This window comes from Magnolia sinica, chromosome 6 (genome assembly GCF_029962835.1).
Source record: "Magnolia sinica isolate HGM2019 chromosome 6, MsV1, whole genome shotgun sequence".
Lineage (NCBI taxonomy): Eukaryota > Viridiplantae > Streptophyta > Magnoliopsida > Magnoliales > Magnoliaceae > Magnolia > Magnolia sinica.
The window spans coordinates 5,238,448-5,264,307 of record NC_080578.1 but is presented as its reverse complement, the minus strand read 5'-3'; the positions used below and the strand labels follow the sequence as shown (position 1 = coordinate 5,264,307).

The window sequence follows — 25,860 nt, the reverse complement described above, 5'->3', positions numbered from 1 at the left end:
TGTAGTCCACGTAAGATTTGGATCAGCTTGGTTTTTGGCTCATACCATAAAATGAGCTAGCAAAATCCAAGGATATGCAACAGTATATCGAGGTAAGCCCACAATCATGGCCTAAACAAGCTGGCTGTTTCTACAAGGCATGCATGGCAGAACTTTTGAGCTATAGGTACTTTAAAAACGCATACCTATAATTTCCACAGCATCCACGCTTTAAGAATTATTTGTTTCATTTGAATATGGCCCACTTGAATAATGGACTGGGCTGATTCTTAGCTCCTACAGTTAAAATGGGAAGACTCACCTAATGATTGGAGTGGATTTTACTAAATATGACTGTGAAATTCAGTTCAGCCGGCTACATCTTAAGACAGTAAATAAGGCTTATGCGGACCGGTGCGTAAGAGACTACGACTCTGTCTTCTCTCTATATATATTTATTTATTTTTCTGTAATATTTTATTGATAATATTCATAAAAAACCTCAAATTTTGAATATTTCTTCTTAGAAATTATGAAGGACATTGTCATTATGGTTCTTAAGAGGTAAATATCCTATATCTAATAACAAATCAGAAATCAGGTTCATTTAGTAGGAGGGCTACATTAGCCAGTGTTAAATTTCATGTTGCCAGTTCATTTTTCAATGGGCCTTTTCACTGGACCATTCACTGTCACTTTTTCTATTTCTAACATGACAACTGGTAAACTCCTCTTAATAAAGGTAGTTCTAGAACTTATGAAGTGGACCACAGTCTATTATTAATTCCTAACAGTAGGCCCCACATGACCTACTTATCTACACAAGCCGCATGCATGAATTAAAGGCAAAGCGAGCCGGGACTATTTTAGATAGATTATCATTACAAAAGGAAATATTGACCATGCTGACCTAATAATCTAACATTAATGGCCATTTTCTTGTCGCATGCTTATTGTTGATTAGTTTCTATTCTATTTGTTGATATCATTCATTTAACTGACCATTAAATCATGATTATCAGCTAGTTACCACACCATATAAATCTAATAATGTGTTAATTTCCGATCTGAAGCAGGAGACAATTTGAACGGTCTGATCTAAGTTGAACATCCGTAATGTATACAATTTCTCGGTGCGTGTGTATGTAGCATTGTGCTACCGGAGTATTGATTTTTTTTTTCCCTGATCAGTAATGAAGCGTCGGTGCAGTCTCTGAGCCGGAAGGGATTCGGTCCCGGCCCCGCCTGGACAGAGTCGGTACAGACAGGGGCTCTGTGAGACCACTGTCATGCATGTGTTTTATCCACTGTTCCTCCGTTTTTTCAAATCATTTTATGTCATGAGCACAAAATTGCGTCAGATTCGAGCTTAAGTGGACAACACATTGGGAATTGAACGCTCACCGTTAAAATCTTCTTGGGAGCCGCAAAAATTTTGATTAAATTGATATTTAGGCTTTCCTTTCATGCAGGTCTATCTGGGCGCCATTATCACTGTTGCTTCTTGTGGTGTGGTCCACTTGAGCCTTGGATCTTACTCATTTTTGGGTTCACATTCTACAATAACCCAGAAAAATTGATGGACGGGTTGGATAAAACCCATACATCATGGTGGCCCCCACAGAGCACCTTGGATGGAAAATGGTCAAAAAATACATATCCGGATCGCATGATCTAGCCACCAGTCAAATGCAAACGATGGCACGGGATCGAGCGGATTCAGTCAGGTCGGAGCCAACCTTGGTGTATGTGTTGTATATCCAAGCCGTCCATCCGCTTTCGCAGCTCATTTGAGGTGACCCAAAACTGAAACAGATCCAAATCTCAGGTGGACCACACCAGAAGAAACAGCAGTGAGAGAGAGATAACAAACAAACTTATATTGATTTTATTTCTCATGACAAAAGAAAAAACACATAATCTCCCTTTAGAAGATATTCTCTAATCAAAGTAATTAAGCAGATAAACGTGGTGCAACAACATGCCCCCTTGTGTGTTGCATCCATCACGCAAGAATCACTTCCAAATCCTCAGAACAACCGTCTGTTGCTCTGTACAGTGTTGGTGGCCCACATAGCTCCGCCATAGATCACTACATTCCCATCCCCTTGAACGATGAGACGGTAACTATTTGCTCCAACAGCTGTGTTGCTAGACCACATGACATCTGTCCCTGACAACACTACGAGGTTGCCATTGTTCTGCAGTGAGGCACGGCACGTCGTGCCCCTTCCATTCGTCCCAGAAGACCAAAGTGCCCTCGTGCGATTCACATACAACACGAGGTTGCAGTCCGTCTGCATTATAAACCGGTAGGGTCCATTCTCGAGGAACTCTCCTGGGTTAAGTCTCTCACCACTGAACAGCAATTCCTCGGCGACTGCATTGCCGATAAGAAAGAGAAGGAGAATGGCAAGAGTCTGTGTAGCCTGAAATGCATGTGCCATGGCCCTTTTTTTGGGTGAGGTAAAAAAGCACAAAATTTCAAAGAATAAGAACTAAATGAAAGAATGGGAATGGAACGAGAAACGAAGATGGAGTGCAGGGTCCTTTTATACGTGTGCTTGGGTGGGGAAATTTCCTAAATTGCATTTGGTTTTGTTCTTTTTCTTTCTTTTTATTTTATTTTATTTTAGAAAGGTTTCAACGGTGCGTGTCATTATCACTGCAGCTTCCTCCGGTGTGGTCCACTGGAACTGTTTCAATTTTACTTACATGCCTTAAAATGATATGAGAAAAGCGATTAAAGGCTCGGGTAAAACACTTACATCATGGTGGTCCCCACGGAGCCCTGCCTGGACGGATTACCGTCCGGGCGGGGGTAGAACGCAATCCGCGTCCATGGAAAAGGCCATGCATGATTATTTTGGCTAGTCAAAGATCTTCGTCAGATGGTGGCTACACAAAAATGGGGAGCGTCGATGAGGAACGTTGTTTTGGGCCCCACTATCTTCGAGCCATATGGATGTATGCTGAGATAATACAGACCGGATATTGGTTGGGCCACCATCGGTGAGTCACTGTCGAAAAGTTACACGAATGATATTAATCCTAGCTGCATGTATCTTCGGGATCCACTACAAGGCTCTGTAGGTTATGGTTTAACCCACAACATTGGGTGTGGACCCACTGTAATGGGTGCATGACAAACAATCCGTCCAGTAGATCGGGCTCTAATTGTCAAATTGAAGGCAGTTGATCGGATGGACATCATCATCCGTTCAATAAATAACCACTCAATGGACCCTACTGTTGGACGGCTCAAAGTCAGCATAAAGAGATCAGAAGATGTGATATTCTCTTCTTGGTGGATGAATCCGATTGGTTCGTCGCCAATCGACAGGCAACACAAAGATGGTGGACCACATTCATATATAGACAATCCCAGCCGCCTACATTGTCGGCACTGCTTTGGACTTGGCGTAGGTACTCCTTGATGTCTCATATTTCTTGAGAAATTGATTCAATTGATGGGATTTGCTATGTTACCGATAAGATAGAGGGGATTGATATTTAAATAATTTTCCTTAGAACCTATTGATTTGACCCCATGTGAGCAACTCATGAGTAAAGTAATAATAATAAGAACGGTTTCGGGTAACTTCATTCAAAAATGAAATTGTTTTTGAATAACTATGGAATAAAAGAATTGGATTTGAAAATCCTCTCTTACTATACCCTCTTTTGGCTTCTTGGGTCTATTTCTTAGTTCAAGATCCTTTAACTAAATGGAATAAAAGAATTAGTAGATCTGTTTTGCCCAAAATGGAAATGGAAATGGAAATGGGAAACATGAGCTTGCGGTGAAAGGTTGAACCTTAGATCCATCTCAAATGATGAAAAACGTAGCTTCACTCTCTCCACTCCTTTTTATGAACTTTGTTAATGGTCGGGTGACTTACTAGTAACCCTCGAAGCAATTGAACCTACATATCAACTACTAAAATGATATTAAACAACCCGTCCCCCTCCTTTTTCACAAATAGAAAGTTCCGGATCAACTTTGGATACCAGAAGGATCACCATATATAACACAAAACTTCTCCTCCAGTTCCTTCTGACCTATCTACCATTTACTCATAAATTTTGGGCGAAGATCCATCATTTTGATGGGCCACCAAAATTGGTTGGTTAGTATTATAGTGTCAAAGTAGTAGATGGTCTGGACTGATCATCCAATGAATGGCCAAAATGAAAAGTCGACCCTTTTAGATTTGAGATTTTGTACAGCTAATAAACCTTTAGATTGATTGATTCTAATTAAACATGAGTGATTGTAATTGTTCCCAAAATAGTTTGATCTTACTTTATAAATATACACCAAAGCTGCATGTCATGTGCAAGATTCAAGCCTATCGTTGATAAGATCCAAGCCTGTTGTCGATAGGGGTGTACATCTAGTCAAACCGAGTCAAGCTGGCCTCTGCTCGGCTCAGCTCGACCACTGGCTGACCTTAGCTTGAACTCGGCTCCATTCGGTCCTTGAGCCTGACTGGCCAGCTCGGGTCGGTTCGGTCAGCAACTCGGGCCAGCTCGGGCCGAGTTCGAGCCAAGATCGAGCTGAGTTCACCATTGAGGCATTTCCACAAACACTTGGAGTACTGCACCTTCAAAATCCCTCTGTATGTGAAACAGAAGCAATGGTTTTATAGGTATTTTATCAAACACCTTCTAAGCAACATAAAAAACTAAGAAAAATCGAAAAAAAAAGGTATTTGTTTCATGTACATACCTTCCTTGCCACCAACCACCCTACGTTGAGTCATTTTATTAAACACTTGGTGAGCAACATCAATGGCAAAGTAATCAAGTCACCGAACTGGTTCGATCCGAGTTCGATTTGAGCTGGATTCGATTGGAGTTTAGTCGAGCTGGGGCCTGCTCGAACTCAACTCGAACTCATTTTCGAGCTTAAAAAATCAGCTCGACTCGGCTCGAACTCAGCTTTGAACTGAGTCGAATCGAGCTTTTTCGAGTCGATTCGAGTGAGCTAACCAAGCTAGCTCAGTTCGTGTACACCCCTAGTTGTCAACCATGTACCACTGTGATCATATGGGCTACACATGTAGTAAAGAAATTGACTGTTTGGATGGCGGCACGACCGGCTAGCAAAGGCCGGCCACATCTACGTACATGTGTGCCGCACAGGATAAGATAATCAGCCTGATTTTTCCATTTGGTGCATCACGCGGGGAGACGGATTTTTTAACTTTCCGCAGGAAGTTCCTCCACTGGGAAGCTAGGTGAGCCCACCGCGATGTTTGTGATAACTTCACACCACTTATCCGCTTTTACTTATCATTTTAAGACAAGAGAATAAAAATGAGGCTTATCCAATACTTAATTGGGCCACGCAATCGGGAAAAGTGGGAAAAGAAATACCCACCGTTGAAACCTTCTTATAACGAACTTCATGTTTATATGTCATCTAACCCGTTTATGAGATCATTTCTACTGGAATGAATTGCCAAAATCTTAGCATGATACTTAAAGTTTTGTGGCCATATGAATATTTCAATGGTGGTCACTCAATTCCTACTGTTATTCATTTTGAGTTTTGGATTTGTTCCATTTTTGGTCACATGTTTTAAAATACTAGGAAAAATGGATAAAAGAGGTGTATTTATCACAAACATCATGCTAAGCCCCACCTAACTTCCTAGCGTAGTAACCTCTTATGAAAGTCGTTCCTAAGAAATCTGCGTCCATCACACTCACACACCCCGTGCCGCTTGACGAGCCTTGCATGGGTCATTGCCATGTGTAAAAGGCTGTGCAAGAAGAAGTACGGCCCACCAAATGTTTATCAAGAGCATCATATGGTCAAATTCCCTAAAGAGATTCAACCATTCAAATATTCCGAGGGTGGCCTTCTGACAAACTTCCGAAAATTACTTGGACCAAAAAGCCCTTTGTCCTCGGTTCAAAAGTTATACGGTTTTTCAAATGTTGTATTTAATGACATGTACGGAACCCTTTTTTGGGCATGGGCAAGGCCCAACTCGTGGGGCTCACACTGATATATGTGTATAATCCATGCCGCCCATCCTTCTTGCCATGTCATTTTAGGGCTAGGGCCCAAATATCAGCCTAATCCAGTGCTCGTGTGGCCCACATAATAGAAAATAATAGTGATTATTGAAACATTGTAAGCTCATTTTGATGATTGTTAGAAGTGGACATTGCTCAAGTCAGGACTCTTTGGCCCACGTCTAGTTGGCCAACAAGGTGGATAGATCAGATCACCCCATTGTGGGCCTTAGGCTATGGTACCAATGGTTAGGTAGTAAAGGAAGTGAACATGTGGAAAACCACGATCCATGGAATATGACAACCACGACCCATATATGACAACTACAACCCATGCAAACCATGATCCATATGAGCCCACATTGATGCATATGTATAATCCATGCCACCCATCCCTTTTGTCGTGTCGTTTTAGGGCTAGGGCCCAAATATGAGCCTAATCTGGTGCTGTGTGGGCCACAAAATAGAAAATAATGGTGATTGTTAAAACTTTCCAGGCTCACTATGACGTTTGTTAGAAGTGGACATTGCCCAAGTCAGGACTTTTTAGGCCCACCGCAAGCTGGCAGACAAGGTAGATGGATCATATCACCCCATTGTGTGCCTTAAGCTATGGTACCAGTGGTTCGGTAGAAGAGGAAGTGAACATGTTGCAGACCACGATCCATGCAACAAGACAACCACGACCCATATAACATGACAACTACGACCCATACATACAACGACCCATATATGCCCACATTGATGAATGTGTATAATTCATGTCGCTCATCCTTTTTGCCATGTCATTTTAAGGGTAGGGCCCAAATATCAACCTGATCTAGTGCTTGTGTGGGCCACAAAATAAAAAATAATGGTGACTGTTGAAACTTTCTACGCTCACCGTGATGCTTGTTAGAAGTGGGCACTGCTCAAGTCAAGACTTTTTGTGCCCACGATGAGCTGGCCGACAAGGTGGATGGATCGGATCACCCCATTGTGGGCCTTAAGCTATGATACCAGTGGTTTGATAGAAGAGGAAGTGAATACGTTGCAAACCACGACCCATGCAACATGAAAACCATAACCCATATAACATGATAACTACGACCTATGCAAACAACGACCCATATGTGTATAATCTATGTCGCCCATCCTTTTTACCGTGTCATTTTAGGGGTAGGGCACAAATATCAACCTGATCCAACACTCATGTGGGCCACAAAATAGAAAATATGGGTGATTGTTGAAATTTCAAGCTCTCTATGATAGTTGTTAGAAGTGAACACTGCCAAGTCAGGACTTTTTGGGCCCATGACAAGTTGGCCAACAAAGTGGATGGATCAAATTACACCATTGTGGGCCATAAGATATAGTACCAATGGTTTGGTAGAAGAGGAAGTGAACACGTTGCAAACCACGATCCATGTAATATGACAACCACGACCCATATAACATGACAACTACGACCCATGTAAACAATGACTCATATGGGCCCACATTGACGTATGTGTATAATCTATGTCGCTTATCCTTTTTGCCGTGTCATTTTAGGGGTAGGGTCCAAATATCAGCCTAATCCAGTGCTCATGTGGGCCACAAAATAGAAAATATGGGTGACTGTTGAAACTTTCCAGGCTCTCTGTGATATTTGTTAGAAGTGGACACTGCCAAGTTACGACTTTTTGGGCCCACGGCAAGCTGGTCGACAAGGTAGATGGATCAGATTACACCGTTGTGGGTCATAAGCTATGGTACCAATGGTTTGATAGAAGATGAAGTGAACACATTGCAAACCACGATCCATGTAACATGACAACCACAACCCGTATAATATGACAACTACGACCCATGCGAACAACGACTCATATGGGCCCACATTGATGTATGTGTATAATCTATGCCGCCCATCCTTTTTACCATGTCATTTTAGGTGTAGGGCCTAAATATCAGCCTGATCCAGCGCTCGTGGGGGCCACAAAATAGAAAATATTGGTGACTGCTGAAACTTTCCAAGCTCACTGTGATGTTTCTTAGAAGTGGACACTGTCCAAGTCAGAACTTTTTGAGCCCATGGCAAGCTAGTCGTCAAGGTGGATGGATCATATCACCCCATTGTGGGATATAAGCTATGGTACTAATGGATTAGTAGAAGAGAAAGTAAACATATTGCAAACCATGATCCATGCAACATGACTACCACAATCCATGCAACAAGACAAGTACGACCCATGCAAACCACAACCCAAATGGGCCCACAATGGGGTAATTTGATCTATCTACCTTGTCGGCCAGCTTGCCGTGGGTCCAAAAAGTCTTGACTTAGGTAGTGTCCACTTCTAACAAACACCACAATGAGCGTGGAGAGTTTCAACAGTCACCATTATTTTCTATTTTGTGACCCACATGAGCGTAGGATCAAGCTGATATTTGAGCCCTACCCCTAAAATAACATGACAAAAATGACGGGCGGCATGGATTATACACATATATCAATGTGGGCCCATATGGGTCGTAGATGTCATGTTATATGGGTCGTGGTTGTCATGTTGCATGGATTGTGGTTTGCAATGTGTTCACTTCTTCTTCTACTAAACTATTGGAACCATAGCTTATGACCCATAATGAGGCAATCTAATCCATCCACCTTATCGGCCAGCTTGCCATGTGCCCAAAAAGTCCTGACTGTGTCCACTTCTAACAAACATCACAGTGAGCCTGAAAAATTTCAACAGTCACCAATATTTTCTATTTTGTGGCCCACACGAGCGCTCGATCAAGCTGATATTTGGGCCCTACCCCTAAAATAACACGACAAAAAGGATGGGCGGCATAGATTATACACATACATCAATGTGTGCCCATATGAGTCTTTGTTTGCATGGGTCATAATTGTCATGTTATATGGGTCGTGGTTGTCATGTTGCATGGACCGTGGTTTGCAACGTGTTCACTTCCGCTTCTACCAAACCATTGTTACCATAGCTTATGACCCACAATGGTGTAATCTGATCCATCCACCTTATCGGCCAGCTTGCCGTGGGCCTAAAAAGTCCTGACTTGAATGTGTCCACTTCTAACAAACATCACAATGAGCCTGGAAAGTTTCAAAAGTCACTTATATTTTCTATTTTATGGCCCACACGAGAGCTGGATCAGGTTGATATTTGTGCCCTACCCCTAAAATGACAGGCAAAAAGGAAGGGCGACATAGATTATACACATACATCAATGTAGACCCATATGAGTCGTTGTTTGCATGGGTCGTAGTTGTCATGTTATATAGGTCATGGTTTTCATGGTTTGCAACGTGTTCACTTCCTCTTCTACCAAACCAATGGTACCATAGCTTAAGGCCCACAATGGGGTGATCTGATCCATCCACCTTGTCGACCAGCTCGCCGTGGGCACAAAAAGTCCTGACTTGGGCAGTACCTACTTCTAACAACCATCACGGTGAGTTTGGAAAGTTTCAATAGTCACCATTATTTTCTATTTTGTGGCCCACAGGAGCAATGGATCAGGCCGATATTTGGACCCTAGCGTAAAAATGACACGACAAAAAAAATAGGCGACATGTATTTTACACATACATCAATGTGGGCCCATTTAGGTCGTGGTTTGCATGGGTCGTAGTTGTCATGTTGTGTGAATCGTGGTTGTCATGTTGCATGGATCGTGGTTTGCCCGTGTTCACTTCCTCTTCTACTAAACCATTGCTACCATAGCTTATGGCCCATAATGGGATGATCTAATCCATCCACTTTATCACCCAACTTGCCGTGGGCCCAAAAAGCCCTGACTTGGGCAATGTCCACTTCTAACAAACATCACAGTGAGCCTGGAAAGTTTCAACAGTCATAATTATTTTCTATTTTGTAGCCCACACGAATACCAGATCAGGCTGATATTTGGGCCCTAGCCCTAACATAATACGACAAAATGGATAGGCTGCATTAATTATACACGTACATCAATGTAGGCCCATATGGATCGTGGTTTGCATGGGTCGTAGTTTTCATGTTATATGGGTCGTGGTTGTCATGGATCATGGTTTCCACGTATGTTCACTTTCTTTACTACCTAACCTTTGGTACCATAGCCTAAGGCTCACAATGGGGTGATCCAATCCATGCTCCTTGTCGGCCAGCTAGACGTGGGCTCAAAAAGTCTTGACTTGAGCAGTGTCCACTTCTCACAAACATCACAGTGAGCCTATAATGTTTCAACAGTCAATGTTATTTTCTATTATGTGGTCCTCACAAGCACGGAGGCTAATATTTAGGCCCTAGCCCTATAATGACATGGCAAGAAAGATGGGCGGCATGGATTACACACATACATCGGCGTGGGCCCCACGAGTTGGGCCTTGCCCACACCTAAAAATGGGTTCCGTGCAATTCATTAAATACGATGTAATTTCTTATTCATTAAAAACCATATAACTATTCAACCGGGTACAAAGGGCATTTTGGTCCAAGTAATTTTTGGAAGCTTGTTAGAAGGCCACCGTCGAAATATTTGAATGGTTTAATTTGTTTCCGGAATTTGACCATACATCGAGGTCCGTACGGTCAATTTCCCTTTATGCACCCAACATGTGAGAATGGGTCCCCACCCGATGAATGGCACACATATCAAACATGTGTACGGCATTGGCACGTGCCATGGCTGGCCTGGAAAAATTGACATATACCTACTCATAAATGCCATGTGGCATGCTACAACAGGGAGCAGCTTGCTCCACGGTTTCATAGCTACGCGTTGACATATTCTCCACACACTCAGCAAGATAAGATCTGGACCGTCCATCAACATGACGGCCATCCTGTATGAACCAAAGCCCAAAAGTCACAGAGGGAAGATTAAGAAACATCGCAACCCTTGACCATTATCAGATCAATTGACTTTTAGGTTTCTATCTAACGAAGGCGTCGTAAATGGACAGGGCCGTTCTGAACCGTGGGCTTGAAAAAATGATCGGAACTCTCACATGGGAATACGGGATTTGCTAAGACCACCAGGATATACAAGGCAACCAATGCACACGCCACCACATGTGCTAGCGTGGCTGATGGGCTAGCTTCAGTGGATCCGGGGTGAGTGGCTCCCTGACTGTGGGGCCACATTAATATATTTGTATTCTATCCGTGCCGTCCATCCGTTTTCCATATCATTTTAGTGTCTGAACCTGAAAATGCTGCAGATCTAAATCTTAGGTGGACCACACCACAGGAAACAGTGGTAATTAACCGATAAAAACTTCTTGGGACCCACAAAAGTGAAGTTTTAGATCAAGTTGATATTTGTGTGGTACATTCATCCAGGTCTTTGTGACCTTATTAATAGGTTGTATAGCAAATAAACATTGCAATGGTCCCAAAGAAGTTTTTAATGGTGGACGTTCAATCAGCATTATTTCTTGTGATGTGGTCCACCTGAGATTTTGGGTCTGTCACATGGGCTTGAAATCTGGATACATCAGGAACTCACCGACTTCCGGTGCCTCACCGAATCCGCTCTAATCCATAAGATGGTTCCCACCAGCGTGACAAATATCATCTAGATGACGACGATGTCACAATCACACCAAATGGATATTATTGCTATATTTTCAGAATCTCAGCAAATTTTAAAATATTGCATTTTTATTTGGATAATATCATGATATTATATATATATATATATATATATATATATATATATATATATATATATATATATATAAAAGTAAAAAAGTAATAGTAATAAGGAATATATATATCTACACACACAACTTTATTTAATAATGCATAAAAATATTTAAAAATATTTTTATTTTCTTGCTATTATTCTGAGCTATTGCCGAGAAAATAAAAATAAAAAATCGACATTATGGTTCTAAATAGTGGGTGCTGCATTTCATGATGTCAGTTCATTTTTAAATATGCTTTTTCGCTTCTAAGTAACCCATTCATTCACCTTCAATTTCCCTATATCTAATGCGACAATTATTTAACACAACTTAGTAAGATAGTTCTAGAATTGATTAAGTGGTTCACAATCCCTTAATGATTCTTAACTGTAGGCCCTACATGATCCACTATCAACACAGTCCCTTAATGATTCTTAACGGCAAAGCGTCCGAACTAGTGGACCACTTTAGATCGATTATCATCTAAAAAGGAAATATTGTCTAGGCTAACCCCAGATAAATAGCCATTTTCTTGTTGCATGCTTACTGTTGATTAGTCTCTATTCTGGCTGTTGATATTATTCATCTGTCAAATAGATCGAGATCAGACTTCAAGAGAAAAGATAGATAGATAGATAGAGAGAGAGAGAGAGAGAGAGAGAGAGAGAGAGAGAGAGAGAGAGAGAGAACTGAGACTGATTTTATTTCTTGTGACCATTGGCCATTGGAAAAAAAAAGAAAGAAAAAGAAAAAAAAACCATAATCTCATATTAGAATGAGATGATCTTTAATTAAAGTTATTAAACACATAAATCTGGTGCAACAACATGCCCCTTGTGTGTTGCATCAATCACACAAGAATCACTTCTAAATCCTCAAAACAACCGTCTGTTGCTCTGTACAGTGTTTGTGGCCCACATAGCTGCGCCATAGATCACCACATTCCCATCCCCTTGAACGATTAGGCGGTAATTGTTCGACCCACGGGCCGTGTTGCTTGTCCACACAACATCTGTCCCCAACAACACAACGAGGTTGCCATTGTTTTGCAGTGTGGCACGGCACGTCGTGCCCCTTCCATTCGTCCTAGAAGACCAAAGCGCCCTCGTGCGATTCGCATACAACACCAGGTTGCAGTCCGTCTGCATTATAAACCGGTAGGGTCCATTCTCGAGGAACTCTCCTGGGTTAAGGCTCTCACCACTGAAGAGCAATTCCTCGGCGACTGCATTGCCGATAAGAAAGAGAAGGACAATGGCAAGAGTCTGTGTAGCCTGAAATGCATGTGCCATGGCCCTTTCTTTGGGTGAGGTCAACAAGCACGAAATTTCAATGAAGAAGAACTAAATGAAGGAATGGGAATGGAATGAGAAACGAAGATGGAGTGCAGGGTCCTTTTATAGGTGTATTTGGGTGTGGAAATTTTCTAAATTGCATTTGGTTCTGTTCTTTTTCTTTCTTTTTATTTTATTTTATTTTATTTTGCGCTGCCTTTTCAACTGCCTAAAGTCTTCTATCTTTCAATAATTGGTGGGTATGGAAAAGGCCATACATGATTATTTTGACTAGTCAAAGATCTTCGTCAGATAGTGGCTACACAAAAAAGGGGAGCGTCGATGAGGAACGTTGTTTTGGGCCCCCACGATCTTCGAGCCATATGGATGTATGCTGAGATAATACAGAACGGATATTGGTTGGGCCACCATCGGTGAGTCACTGTGGAAAAGTTACACGAATGATATTAATCCTAGCTGCATGTATCTTCGGGATCCACTACAAGGCTTTGTAGGTTATCGTTTAACCCACAACATGGTGTGTGGACCCACTGTAATGGGTGCATGACAAACAATCCGTCCAGTAGATCGCGCTCTAATTGTCAAATTGAAGGCAGTTGATCGGATGGACATCATCATCCGTTCAAGAAATAACCACTCAATGGATCCTACTGTTGGACGGCTCAAAGTCAGCATAAAGAGATCGGAAGATGTGGTATTCTCTTCTTGGTGGATGAATCGGATTAGTTCGTCGCCAGTCGACAGACAACACTAAGATGGTGGACCACATTCATAGACAATCCCAGCCGTCTACATTGTCGGGGAAGCGGATTGGCTACCTCACACCAGCTATATAGCTGCTGTAGGTATTTGTCGTGCGAAGACGAGCACCGACGCTCCTCGAGCTGCGAGTTGGACCAACGGTTCAAAGGAGATCAAAGTTACATGGGCTCCACAGTTATGTATTTATTATATCTACACCGTTAATATATTTTTAGATATCATTTTAGAGCATTATTCAAAAAACGAATCATATCCAAAGATCAAGTGGGCCACACCACAAATAGGAGAGGAGATTATGATTTTCACCGTTAAAAAATTCGTAGGGCCCACCATAACGTTTATTTTCCATCCAATATGTTCATAAGATCAAAAAGACCTGGATGAAGAGGAAATAAAATTTCATATTGATCCGAAACTTCTATGACCCCAAAAATGTAGACGTTCAATCTCCCACTGCTTTTGTAGTGTGGTCCACTTGATAGTTAGATCTGTCTTATTTTTATTTCCAAGCCTTAAGACGATCTCACCAAATGGATGAACTGTTTGGATATAACACATACCTCGTTATCAGATTCACAGAACTTGCCAGCGTCAGGACAGCAGCTATATAGCCGGTGTGAGGTACACCAGCCAATCCGCTTCCCATTGTCGGCACGGCTTTGTACCGAGCGCAGGATTTGCTATGTTACTGATAAGATCGAGTGGATTGATATTTAAATATTTCTCCTTAGGACATATTGATTTTGACCCCATGTGAGCAATTCGTGCGTAAAGTAGTAATAATAAGAACGGTTTCACGTATCTTTATTAAAAAATGAAATTGTTTTTGAATAACTATGGAATAAAAGAATTGAATTTGAAAATCATTGCTTACTATACCCTCTTTTAACTTCCAGGGTCTGTTTCTTAGTTCAAGATCCTTTAACTAAATGGAATAAAAGAATTAGTAGATCTATTCCCCCCGAAATGGGAATGGGAATGGGAATGGGAAACATGGGCTCGCGGTGAAAGGCTGAACCTTGGATCCATCTCAAATGATGAAAACCGTAGCTTCACTCTCTCCACTCCTTTTTATGAACGTTGTTAATAGTCAGGTAGCTTATTGGTAACCCTCGAAGCAGTTGAACCCGACGTATCAACTAATAGAAGAGTGATATTAAACAACCCGTCTTTCCTCTCCTTCTTCACAAATAGAAAGTTTCGGATCAACTTGGGATACGATTACCATATATAACACAAAACTTCTCCTCCAGTTCCTTCCGACCTGTCCACCATTTACTCGTAAATTTTGGGCAAAGATCCACCATTTTGAAGGGCCACCAAAATTGGTTGGTTAGTATTACAGTGTTGAAGTAGTAGATGGTATGGACCGATCATCCAATGAATGGCCAGAATGAAAAGTCGATCGACCCACTTAGATTTGAGATTTTGTACAGCTAATAAACCTTTAGATTGATTGATTCTAATTAAACGTGAGTGATTGTAATCGTTCCCAAAATAGTTTGATCTTACTTTATAAATATATGCCAAAGCTGCATGTCATGTACAAGATTCAAGCCTATCGTCGATAAGATCCAAGCCTGCTATCGACCATGTACCACTGTGATCATATGGGCTGCACAAGTAGCAAAGAAATTGACCGTTTGGATGGCGGCATGACCAGCCAGCAAAGGCCGGCCACATCTACATGTTTGCCGCACAGGATAAGATGATCGGCCTGATTTTTCCCTCTGTGTATCATGCGGGGAGGCGGATTTTTTAACTTTCCGTGGGAAGTTCCTCCGCTGGGAAGCGAGGTGGGCCCACCGCGATGTTTGTGATAACTCCACCCCACTCAATACTCATCCGCTTTTACTTACTATTTTAAGACATGAGAATAAAAATGAGACATATCCAATACTTAAATGGGCCACGTGATAGGGAAAAGTGGGAAAAGATTATGTGGCCATACTGTGCTCGCTCACTTACTACTGCTATTCACTTTGACTTTGGATTTGTCTCATTTTTTGTTACATGTTTTAGAATACATTTAGAATTGGAGTTATCTTTCACTCATAGATACGGTTGCGGTAATGGGCCTCATATTGAAGGGGTAGAAATTAGAAAGATCGGAACACTCACATGGGAATACGGGAATTGCACTAAGACCGCCAGGATATACAAGGCAGCCAATGCCCACGCCACCACATGTGCTAGCGTGGCTGATGGGCCAGCTTCACTGGATCCCGGGTGAGTGGCTCCTTGACTGTGGGGCCCGCATTAATGTATTTGTATTATATCTGTGCCGTCCATCCGTTTTCCATTTCATTTTAGTCTCTGAGCCTGAAAATGCTGCAGATCTAAATCTTAGGTGGATAACACCACAAGAAACAGTGGTAATTAACCAATAAAAATTTCTTGGGGCCCACAAAAGTGAAGTTTTAGATCAAGTTGATATTTTTGTGATACATTCGTCCAGGTCTTTGTGACCTTATTAATGGCAGGTTGTATAGAAAATAAACATTAGATGGTCCCAAGAAGTTTTTAATGGTGGGCATTCAATCAGCATTATTTCTTGTGATGTGGTCCACCTGAGATTTTGGGTCTGTCACATGGGGCTTGAAATCTGGATACATCAGGAACTCACCGACTTCTTAAAAAATGGATACATTTTAAATATCATCTAGATGACGACGATGTCACAATCACACCAAATGGATATTATTGCTATATTTTCAGAATCTCAGCAAATTTTAAAATATTGCATTTCTATTTGGATAATATCATGATATTATTATATAAAAAAAGAATAAAAAAGTAATAATAATAAGGAATATACACACACACACACACACACACACACACAAAACTTTATTTAATAATTCATAAAAATATTTAAAAACATTTTTATTTTATTGATATTATTCTGAGCTATTGCTGAGGAAAAAAAAATAATCGACATTATGGTTCTAAATAGTGGGTGTTGCATTTCATGATGTAACCCATTCATTCACCTTCAGTTTCCCTATTTCTAATGCGACAATTATTTAGCACATCTTAGTAAGGTAGTTCTAGAATTTATTAAGTAGTTCACAATCCCTTTATGATTCTGAAGGGTAGGCCCCACATGACCCACTATCAACACAAGGCACTCAAGGCAGAGCGTCCGAACTAGTGGACCACTTTAGATCGATTATCATCTAAAAAGGAAATATTGTCTAGGCTAACCCCAGATAAATAGCCATTTTCTTGTTGCATGCTTACTGTTGATTAGTTTCTATTCTGGCTGTTGATATTATTCATTTAACTGTCCATTAGATCGAGATCAGACTTCAAGAGAAAAGATAGAGAGAGAGAGAGAGAGAGAGAGAGAGAGAGAGAGAGAGAGAGAGAGCAAACTTAGATTGATTTTATTTCTTGTGACCATTGGCCATTTAAAAAAAAAAAAAACCATAATCTCATATTAGAATGAGATAATCTTTAATTAAACTTATTAAACACATAAATCTGGTGCAACAACATGCCTCCTTGTATGTTGCATCCATCACACAAGACTCACTTGCAAATCCTCAAAGCAACCGTCTGTTGCTCTGTACAGTATTGGTGGCCCACATAGCTCCGCCGTAGATCACCACATTCCCATCTCCTTGAACGATGAGGCGGTAATTGTTTGACCCAACAGCTGTGTTGCTGGTCCATACGACATCTGTCCCAGACAACACGACGAGGTTGCCATTGTTCTGCAGTGTGGCACGGCACGTCGTGCCCCTTCCATTCGTCCTAGAAGACCAAAGCGCTCTCGTGCGATTCACATACAACACCAGGTTGCAGTCCGTCTGCATTATAAACCTGTAGGGCCCATTTTCGAGGAACTCTCCTGTGTTGAGGCTCTCGCCACTGAAGAGCAATTCCTCGGCGACTGCATTGCCGATAAGAAAGAGAAGGAGAATGGCAAGAGTCTGTGTGGCCTGAATTGCACGTGCCATGGCTCCTTTTTCGGGTGAGGTAAACAAGCACAAAAATTCGAAGAAGAAGACCCAAATGAAGGAATGGGAAATGGAATGAGGAACATGGAGGGTAGGGTCCTTATTTATGTGTGCTTGGCTGTGGAAATTTTCAAATTTGCGTTTGGTTTTGTTTTTTATTTTATTTTGTGCCGCGTTTTCAACGGCCTCTAGTCTTCTATCGGTGGGTGTAGAAGAGGCTGCGAGGACTTGTCAACGATCTCGGTGAGAAAGCGGCTATCCAAAAATAGGGGCGCGGAGAATTTGTTAGCGTCGAACGAGGACCGTTGTTTTGGCACCACAATCTTCGGGCCATATGGATGCATGCTGAGATAATAGGGACCGAACATTCATTGGGCCCCACCATCAGTGAGGCACTATGGATAAGTTACACGGATGATATTATTCCTAGTGCATGATCCGTTGCCCGTTTTATATTTATCGGATCCTGTAAGTTGAGCTTAACTCACAACGCGGTGTGGGGCAAACCGTAATGTGTGCACCACAATCAATCTGTCCAAAAATCTGGCCGATACAAATTCAGATTGACCGTACCAGGAAAAATCATGCCTAGAACCTCTAAAATCATGTGGTGTGGCCCACCTTAATTTTGGAATGGCCTGATGTTCCGAGTGTCCATTCATACTGGTTGGGCTGAATAGATTTGTTGGTGGATAAAAACACAATGGGCCCGATGCACAATCTCCAAGTTTTTTTTTTTTTTGGGCTTCCTCATCTCAACTATTCCTTGTAGTGTGGCCCACCTGAGTTTTGAATCGGCCTGAATTTTGGACACCAAAACTAATGTAAGGGGCGCACGAGTGAACGGGTTAGATGTTTTATGCCCATCACATTACATTGTCAGTTAAGACTAGCCTAGAAAGCTTTGCAGTCCATCCGGCTTCAAATTGTCAAATTGACCGGTTGATCGGATGGACAGGATCATCCGTTCATGAGAGGGCCACTCAATGGACCCTGCAGTTGGACGTGTCAAAGTCAGCATCAACCTGTGGTAATGATCTGAAGATGAGGTCTTCTCTTCTTGGTGGATGAACCTGATTGGTTCGATCCGGTCAATACACAATACGAAGATGGTGGACCGTATTCACGTACAATCCCAGCAGTCTACGTTACGCGGCACCACTTTCGACGGGGACGTGGATTGCTCACTGACAGTGTCAGTAGCCAGGCGGTTACTGCAATGCTCTATAGGTCCCACATAGTATATGTGTTTTATCCAAGCCGTCTACATATCGTAATAATGCATGAGCGGAAAAATGAGGGAGATCCAAATTTCCAGTAGACCACATCACAACAAAATAGTGGCTATTGAATGCCATCATTATTAAATACTTCCTGGGACTTACTGTAATGTTTATTTGTGTTCCACCTGTTGGTTATGTCATGCACACTAATAAATAGAAAACACACAAATCATGATTAATCTAAAACTTTTATAACTCCTAAAAAGTTTTTAATAGGGAGTGTTCAATGACCTCTTTCTTATTTCAGGCTGATGCAATAAAATCGCTTGAAAAGGTGGATGAAATGCGTTGATAGGACACATACGTCAAGATGCCACATCGCTACGACGCTGTCGATAGGCAACGCTGTCAATAGGCAATCCGCGTCCTTTTGAAGGGGGATATTCCATACCACAATCCATTATTAAATCCTAAGGTAGGCCCCACATTTTATTGACTATGTTAACTGCATATTAATGGCCATTTTCTTGTTGCACGCTTACATTTGATTAGTTTCTATCCTGGCTGTTGATATCATTCATTTAATTGTCATCATCGGCTAGTTATAACACTACATAAATCTAATAATGTGTTAATTTCCGATCTGAAGCAGGAGACGATTTTCGTGGTCTGATTTAAGTTGAACATATGCCTTGTACAAAATTTCTCAATGCGCGACTGCGAAGCACTGTGCTACCAGAGTATTATTTTTTTTTTTCCCTGACAAAGTCTTGGCTTGGAACAGTAACAGAGCCATCCATGCACAGCAGTTCAGGGTCATTTATCAAAAGGAGCGGTCCATCCATTTTCTCGTGCCTTGGAAGGCGAACGCGGTTTGGCTGGTGACCCCAACAACAACCAGCCAACTTGTGTCAAAGCTCTGTGGGCTCCACCATGGTGTATGTGTTTTATCCATGTTGTCTATTCATTTTTCCAGCTCATTTTAAGGCAACAGCTCAAAACTGAGGCAGATCGAAAGTTTAAGTGGGCCACACCACTTGAAACAGTGAGGATTAATTATTCGGACCGAAAGTTCAAGTGGACCACACCACATGAAACAGTGAGGATTATTCGGACTGAAAAATACACATCCATATCGAATGATCCTAGCCACCTGATTATAAGTGCAAATTATGGCATTGACGAAGAGTCCACACCAGCTCACCAGACTTCTGGAGAGAGAGAGAGAGAGAGAGAGAGAGAGAGAGAGCAAACTTATATTGATTTTATTTCTTGTAACCATTGACTATTAAAAAAACACCATAATCTCTCACTAGAATGAGATGATCTTTAATTAAAGTTATTAAACACATAAATCTGATGCAACAACATGCCCCCTAGTGTGTTACATCCATCACACAAGGCTTACTTGCAAATCCTCAAAGCAACCGTCTGTTACTCTGTACAGTGTTGGTGGCCCACATAGCTGCGCCATAGATCACCACATTCCCATCCCCTTGAACGATTAGGCGGTAATTGTTCGACCCACGGGCCGTGTTGCTGGTCCACACGACATTTGTCCCCGACAACACGACGAGGTTGCCATTGTTCTGCAGTGTGGCGCGGCACGTCGCGCCCCTTCCATTCGTCCTAGAAGACCAAAGCGCCCTCGTGCGATTCACATATAACACCAGGTTGCAGTCAGCCTGCATTATAAACCGGTAGGGTCCATTCTCGAGGAACTCTCCTGTGTTAAGGCTCTCACCACTGAAGAGTAATTCCTCCGAGACTGCATTGCCGATAAGAAAGAGAAGGAGAATGGCAAGAGTCTGTGTAGCCTGCAATGCATGTGCCATGGCCTTTTTTGGGTGAGGTAAACAAGTACAAAATTTCAAAGAAGAAGACACAATTGAAGGAATAGGAATAGAATGAGTAAGATAAGAGGGCAGTGTCCTTATTTAAATGTGCTTGGCTGTGGAAATATTCAAATTTGTAACTGATTTTGTTTTTTTATTTTATTTTATTTTGTGTCGCGTATTCAACGGCCCGTAGTCTTCTATCTTTTAATTATTGGTGGGTGTAGCAAAACGTGGTGACTAGTCAACGATTCGGTGATAAATTAATTAAGCAGCTATATAAAAATGGGATCGCAGAGGTTTTTTCAGCGTCGGATGAGGACCGTTGTTTTGGCCTCCACAATCATCGGGCATTTGGATGCATGCTGAGATAATAGGGACCGAACATTGGTTGGGCCCCACCGTCGGTGAGGCACTGTGGAAAAGTTATACACGGATGATATTATTCCTACTGCATGATCCGTTGCCCGTTTAATAATTTCCGGATCCTGTATGTTAAAGGTTAACCGACAACAGGGTGTTAGACGCACAGTAATGTGCAAGACAATCAATCCGTCAATCACCTGGGCTTCCTCGAGTTCTCCTTGGTACCAAACAATCTGGCCGATCCAAATTCAGATTGACCACACCACGAAAAATCATGCCTAGAACCTCTAAAATCATGTGGTGTGGCCCACCTTAATCTTGAAATGGGCTGATGTTTGGGGTGTCCATTCATACTGGTTGGACTGAATGGATTTGTAGGTAGATAGAAACACAATGGTCCCATGCACGACCTGAAAGGATATTTTTTGGGCTTCCCAATCTCAACTATTTCCTTTGGAATGGCGCACCTGAGTTTTGAATCGCCCGATTTTTAGACAATAAAAAGAGGGCGCGGATTGCTTCTAGCCCGTCTCTAGCCACGAACCGGCAGTTCTGTTGGCAGTCCCACCGTGATGTATCTGTTTATCCATCCCTTATATCGTATCATTTTAAGCATGTGCATAAAAATGAAGTAGATCCAACGCTCAAGTGGACCACGCCAAATAATAAGCTTGGGTTATATTAAATGCATAAAGTATTAAATACTTTGTTGCATTAAATGCAAAAGTCATATTTGGTTCGTGGGATCTACTTCATTTTTGTCCTCCTAGGATTAAAATGATCTAAGGGATGGACTGCGTGGATAAACAGATACATCACAATGGGCCTGCCAACAAAACTGCCCATTCGTGGCTAGAGAAGGGTGGGGTAGGACGCAATCCGCCTCTCCAAACAGAACGTGAGGGGCCGCACAAGTGGATGGGTTGGATGTTTTGTGCCCATCACGATGGCCCTACACATTGCATTGTCAGTTAAGACTAACTAGCGTAGAAAGTTTTCCAGTCGATCTGGCCTCAAATTATTAAATTGAATGCTGTTGATCGGATGGCAGGATCATCCGTTCATGAGATGGCCACTCAGTGGACCCTACAGTTGGACGTGTCAAAGTCAGCATCAACACGTAGTAATGATCCGGAGTCTTCTCTTCTTAGTGGATGAACCAGCCGATTGGTTTGAGCTGGTCAATACACAATACGAAGATGGTGGACCATATTCACAGGCAATCCAAGTGGTTCGACGTGGCATATACCATTCGACCTGTCAACCATTTACTCGTTGACTTTGAAATCTGATCTTTTCCTTTGCAACGATTTTTCATTTTGATTTGCCGCAAGAATTGATTGGCTTGGATTATAGCTGTTAGACATTTATCCAGTCAAAGTGGAATTTATAGCTGCGGAGGTTCATCTCGCGTGTCCAATCGAAGTAGCCGCATGATCATGTCGAAGATGCAAGCTAGCCTGTCTTCGAGCATGTAGCACTTTGCAGATACCTCATGTCAAAGAAATTGACGGTTTGGATAACCTTACATTGGTTGCATGGCCGGCTAGCAAAGACCCACGTCTATGTACATGTGTGCCCCAAAAGATAAGATGATCGGCCTGATTGTTTTCATCTGGTTTCGCTTGATGAGTTGAATGGATGTTGCACATGAGCACGTTACCACGTCTGAAAGGTGGTAACTTTATCCTTTAGGAACCCACGATGCGAGAGGTGGGTCCCATCTAATAAATGGGCAATATATCAAACATGTGTATGCCATTGCCAAGTGCCATGGTTGGGTTGGCAAAATTCATGACCTATACCAACTCATAAATGCCACATGACATGCTACAACAGGGAGTAGCTCGCTCCATGGTTTCATAGCTATGTGCCGACAAATTCCATCTCCACATACAGGAAGATAAGATCCGGACAGTCCATCAACTGAACAACACACTAGATGAACCAAAGCTCAAAAATGACAAAGAGAAGATTAATTAGGAAACATCCTAACCCTAAACCATTGACAAATCAATTGGCTTTTAGATTTCTACCCATTCACATGGGCCCGTCTGAACCGTGTCTCTAGCCTGATTTTAGCAATAGAGAATTTGCAGAGGAGCTCCATCTAGCGCGCGTCTTGGATTTGCCATGCATTTTACGGCGCCACATGTGCAGTTCCAAGGGCCTCTCAAGGCTCAAACCATCGAAGTGCACCCTTGTTATGGATGGGTCCGATCCTGTTCCGGTACACCTATGGCCGTCCATCCAGTCGAGTGAATTTTTGGGCAACATCAGATAATAGCAGTGTTCATCAGATCAAAGGTCTATATCCTTAAATGTGGACCCCACCTGCACTGAATTGGGAACTAATTACAAAAGTATGAGGATTGCTTGAATGCATCCGGATTTGAAGTTATCTTTAGATCATAGGTCCATTAAAAAAGTGTGAGTGTACTAGCAAGAAACGTTAGATCTCTCACATGGGAAGAACGGATTTAAGGGTATAAAAGGCGGCCAATGCCTACGCCATAATGAACGTGGCCACATGGCATCCACCAATTTGTACTCTTCCGAAGATATATGATAGATGAAATGCATCATGCTGAAGAAAGATCAAATGACGATATTCTGCCTTGTAAGTAAGATTTATGACAGTATTAACTCTAATTGTATCAACACGTGGTGGCTTTTCATTGGTCCACGTTAGTTAGAAAAAAAATTGGCATAAACAGTCCCCCCGTGACGCACCATCTGCACAAGCAGCAAGCTTCGACTCAAGGCGAAGCATCCAAACTACCGGACCATTTAGATAGGTTATCATGGAAAAAGGAAATGTTGACTATGTTAACTGCCTATTAATGGTCATTTTCTTGTTGCATGCTTACTGTTGATTAGTTTCTATTCTGGTTGTTGGTATCATTCATTTAACTGTCCATTGAATTGTCATCATCGGCTGATATAATTCTGAGAATGTGTTAATTTCCAATCCGAAGCAGGAGACAATTTGGATAGTCTGATTGAAGTTGAAGGTATGTCATCTTACAATTTCTCATGTGTGAGTGCAAAGCATTACGCTGCCAGAGATTTCGTTATTATTATTTTTTTACCCTAATCAAGTCTTTGCTTAGAGTAGTACATGAGCCATCCCAGCAGCCAGCTAGCTTGTGTCAAAGCTCAGTGGGCTCCAACATGGTTTATGTATGTTATCCACGCTGTCCGTTCGTTTTTCCAGCTCATTTTAGGGCACGAGCCCAAAACTAACGTAGATGGACCACACCACATGAAACAATGAGGATTATACTGACTGAAAAATACACATCCATCGCATGATCCTGATAAGTGCAAATTATGGCATTGACGTAAAGTCCACACCAGCTCGGGTTCGAGTCCTCACCTCTGTGGTAGACTCCGAGGAGTTTCAACACGAGGTCTTGGGTTAGGTTCGATACCCAACGGTGGTGAAATCCCACTACGCATGCGTGGGTGTGTGTTGGGTGGTGTGTAAAAAAAAAAAATAATAATAATAATAATAATAATAATAATCAAAAGTCCACACCAGCTGACCGGACTTCTGGAGAGAGAGAGAGAGAGCAAACTTAGATTGATTTTATTTCTTGCGACCATTGACCATTGAAAAAACACCGTAATCTCTCACTAGATTGAGATTATCTTTAATTAAACTTATTAAACACATAACTCTGGTGCAACAACATGCCTCCTTGTATGTTGCATCCATCACACAAGACTCACTTGCAAATCCTCAAAGCAACCGTCAATTGCTCTGTACAGTGTTGGTAGCCCACAGAGCTGCGCCATAGATCACAACATTGCCATCCCCTTGAACGATGAGACGGTAATTGTTCGACCCACGGGCCGTGTTGCTGGTCCACACGACATCTGTCCCAGCCAACACGACGAGGTTGCCATTGTTCTGCAGTGTGGCGCGGCACGTCGTTCTCCTTCCATTCGTCCTAGAAGACCAAAGCGCCCTCGTGCGATTCACATACAACACCAGGTTGCAGTCATTCTGCATTATAAACCGGTAGGGTCCGTTTTCGAGGAACTCTCCCATGTTGAGGCTCTCACCACTGAAGAGCAATTCCTCGGAAACTGCATTGCCGAAAAGAAAGAGAAGGAGAATGGCAAGAGTCTGTGTAGCCTGAAATGCGTGTGCCATGGCTCCTTTTTCGGTGAGGTAAACTAGCAGAAAAATTCAAAGAAGAAGACCCAAATGAAGGGATGGGAATGGAATGAGGAAGATGGAGTGCAGGGTCCCTATATAAGTGTGCTTGGCTGTGGGAATTTTCAAATTTGCATTTGCCTTTGGTTTTTTGTTTTTTGTTTTTCCATTTTTTTATTTTATTTTGTGTCTTTATCTTTTAATTATTGGTGGATGTATAAAATGCCATGATGACTAGTCAACGATCTTGGTGAGAAAGCAGTTAAATAAAAATGGGCACCGTGTAACTTTTACACGGATGATATTATTCCTAGTGTATTATCCGTTGACCGTTTTCTATTCTCGGGAACCACTGCAAAGCTTTGTGGGTTAAGGTTAACCAATATCACGGTGTGTGGGCCCACCGTAATGTGTGCTTGACAATTGATCAGTCCATCATATGTGCACCTCATGTTCCATTTGGCACCTAAAAACCAGGCCCATATAAACTTAGATTGACCACACCATGAAAAATTATGCCTAGAACCTCTACAATCATGTTGTTGGCCCACCTTAGTTTTGGAATGGCCTGATGTTGGGAATTTCTA

At 42.0% G+C, this 25,860-nt stretch overlaps 5 protein-coding genes across 5 annotated transcripts; all 5 read right to left on the bottom strand.

Annotated features, from left to right (window-relative positions):
• Positions 1 to 1,844: 1,844 nt before the first annotated feature.
• Positions 1,845 to 2,514, bottom strand: LOC131248032 (mannose-specific lectin-like). Its single transcript, XM_058248072.1, has one exon. It carries the CDS (start codon positions 2,424 to 2,426, stop codon positions 2,010 to 2,012), a length of 417 nt encoding a protein of 138 aa, XP_058104055.1. The 5' UTR covers positions 2,427 to 2,514; the 3' UTR covers positions 1,845 to 2,009.
• Positions 2,515 to 12,416: 9,902 nt separating this feature from the next.
• LOC131248031 (mannose-specific lectin-like) lies at positions 12,417 to 13,052 on the bottom strand. The gene has a single exon (XM_058248071.1). The coding sequence runs from the start codon at positions 12,952 to 12,954 to the stop codon at positions 12,538 to 12,540; it is 417 nt and encodes a 138-aa protein (XP_058104054.1). The 5' UTR covers positions 12,955 to 13,052; the 3' UTR covers positions 12,417 to 12,537.
• Positions 13,053 to 17,087: 4,035 nt separating this feature from the next.
• On the bottom strand, positions 17,088 to 17,767 carry LOC131249835 (mannose-specific lectin-like). The gene has a single exon (XM_058250584.1). The coding sequence runs from the start codon at positions 17,682 to 17,684 to the stop codon at positions 17,268 to 17,270; it is 417 nt and encodes a 138-aa protein (XP_058106567.1). The 5' UTR covers positions 17,685 to 17,767; the 3' UTR covers positions 17,088 to 17,267.
• Positions 17,768 to 20,151: 2,384 nt separating this feature from the next.
• On the bottom strand, positions 20,152 to 20,821 carry LOC131249833 (mannose-specific lectin-like). The gene has a single exon (XM_058250583.1). It carries the CDS (start codon positions 20,740 to 20,742, stop codon positions 20,326 to 20,328), a length of 417 nt encoding a protein of 138 aa, XP_058106566.1. The 5' UTR covers positions 20,743 to 20,821; the 3' UTR covers positions 20,152 to 20,325.
• A 3,851-nt stretch (positions 20,822 to 24,672) lies between these two features.
• LOC131249832 (mannose-specific lectin-like) lies at positions 24,673 to 25,351 on the bottom strand. Its single transcript, XM_058250582.1, has one exon. It carries the CDS (start codon positions 25,268 to 25,270, stop codon positions 24,866 to 24,868), a length of 405 nt encoding a protein of 134 aa, XP_058106565.1. The 5' UTR covers positions 25,271 to 25,351; the 3' UTR covers positions 24,673 to 24,865.
• Between the last annotated feature and the right edge of the window lie 509 nt (positions 25,352 to 25,860).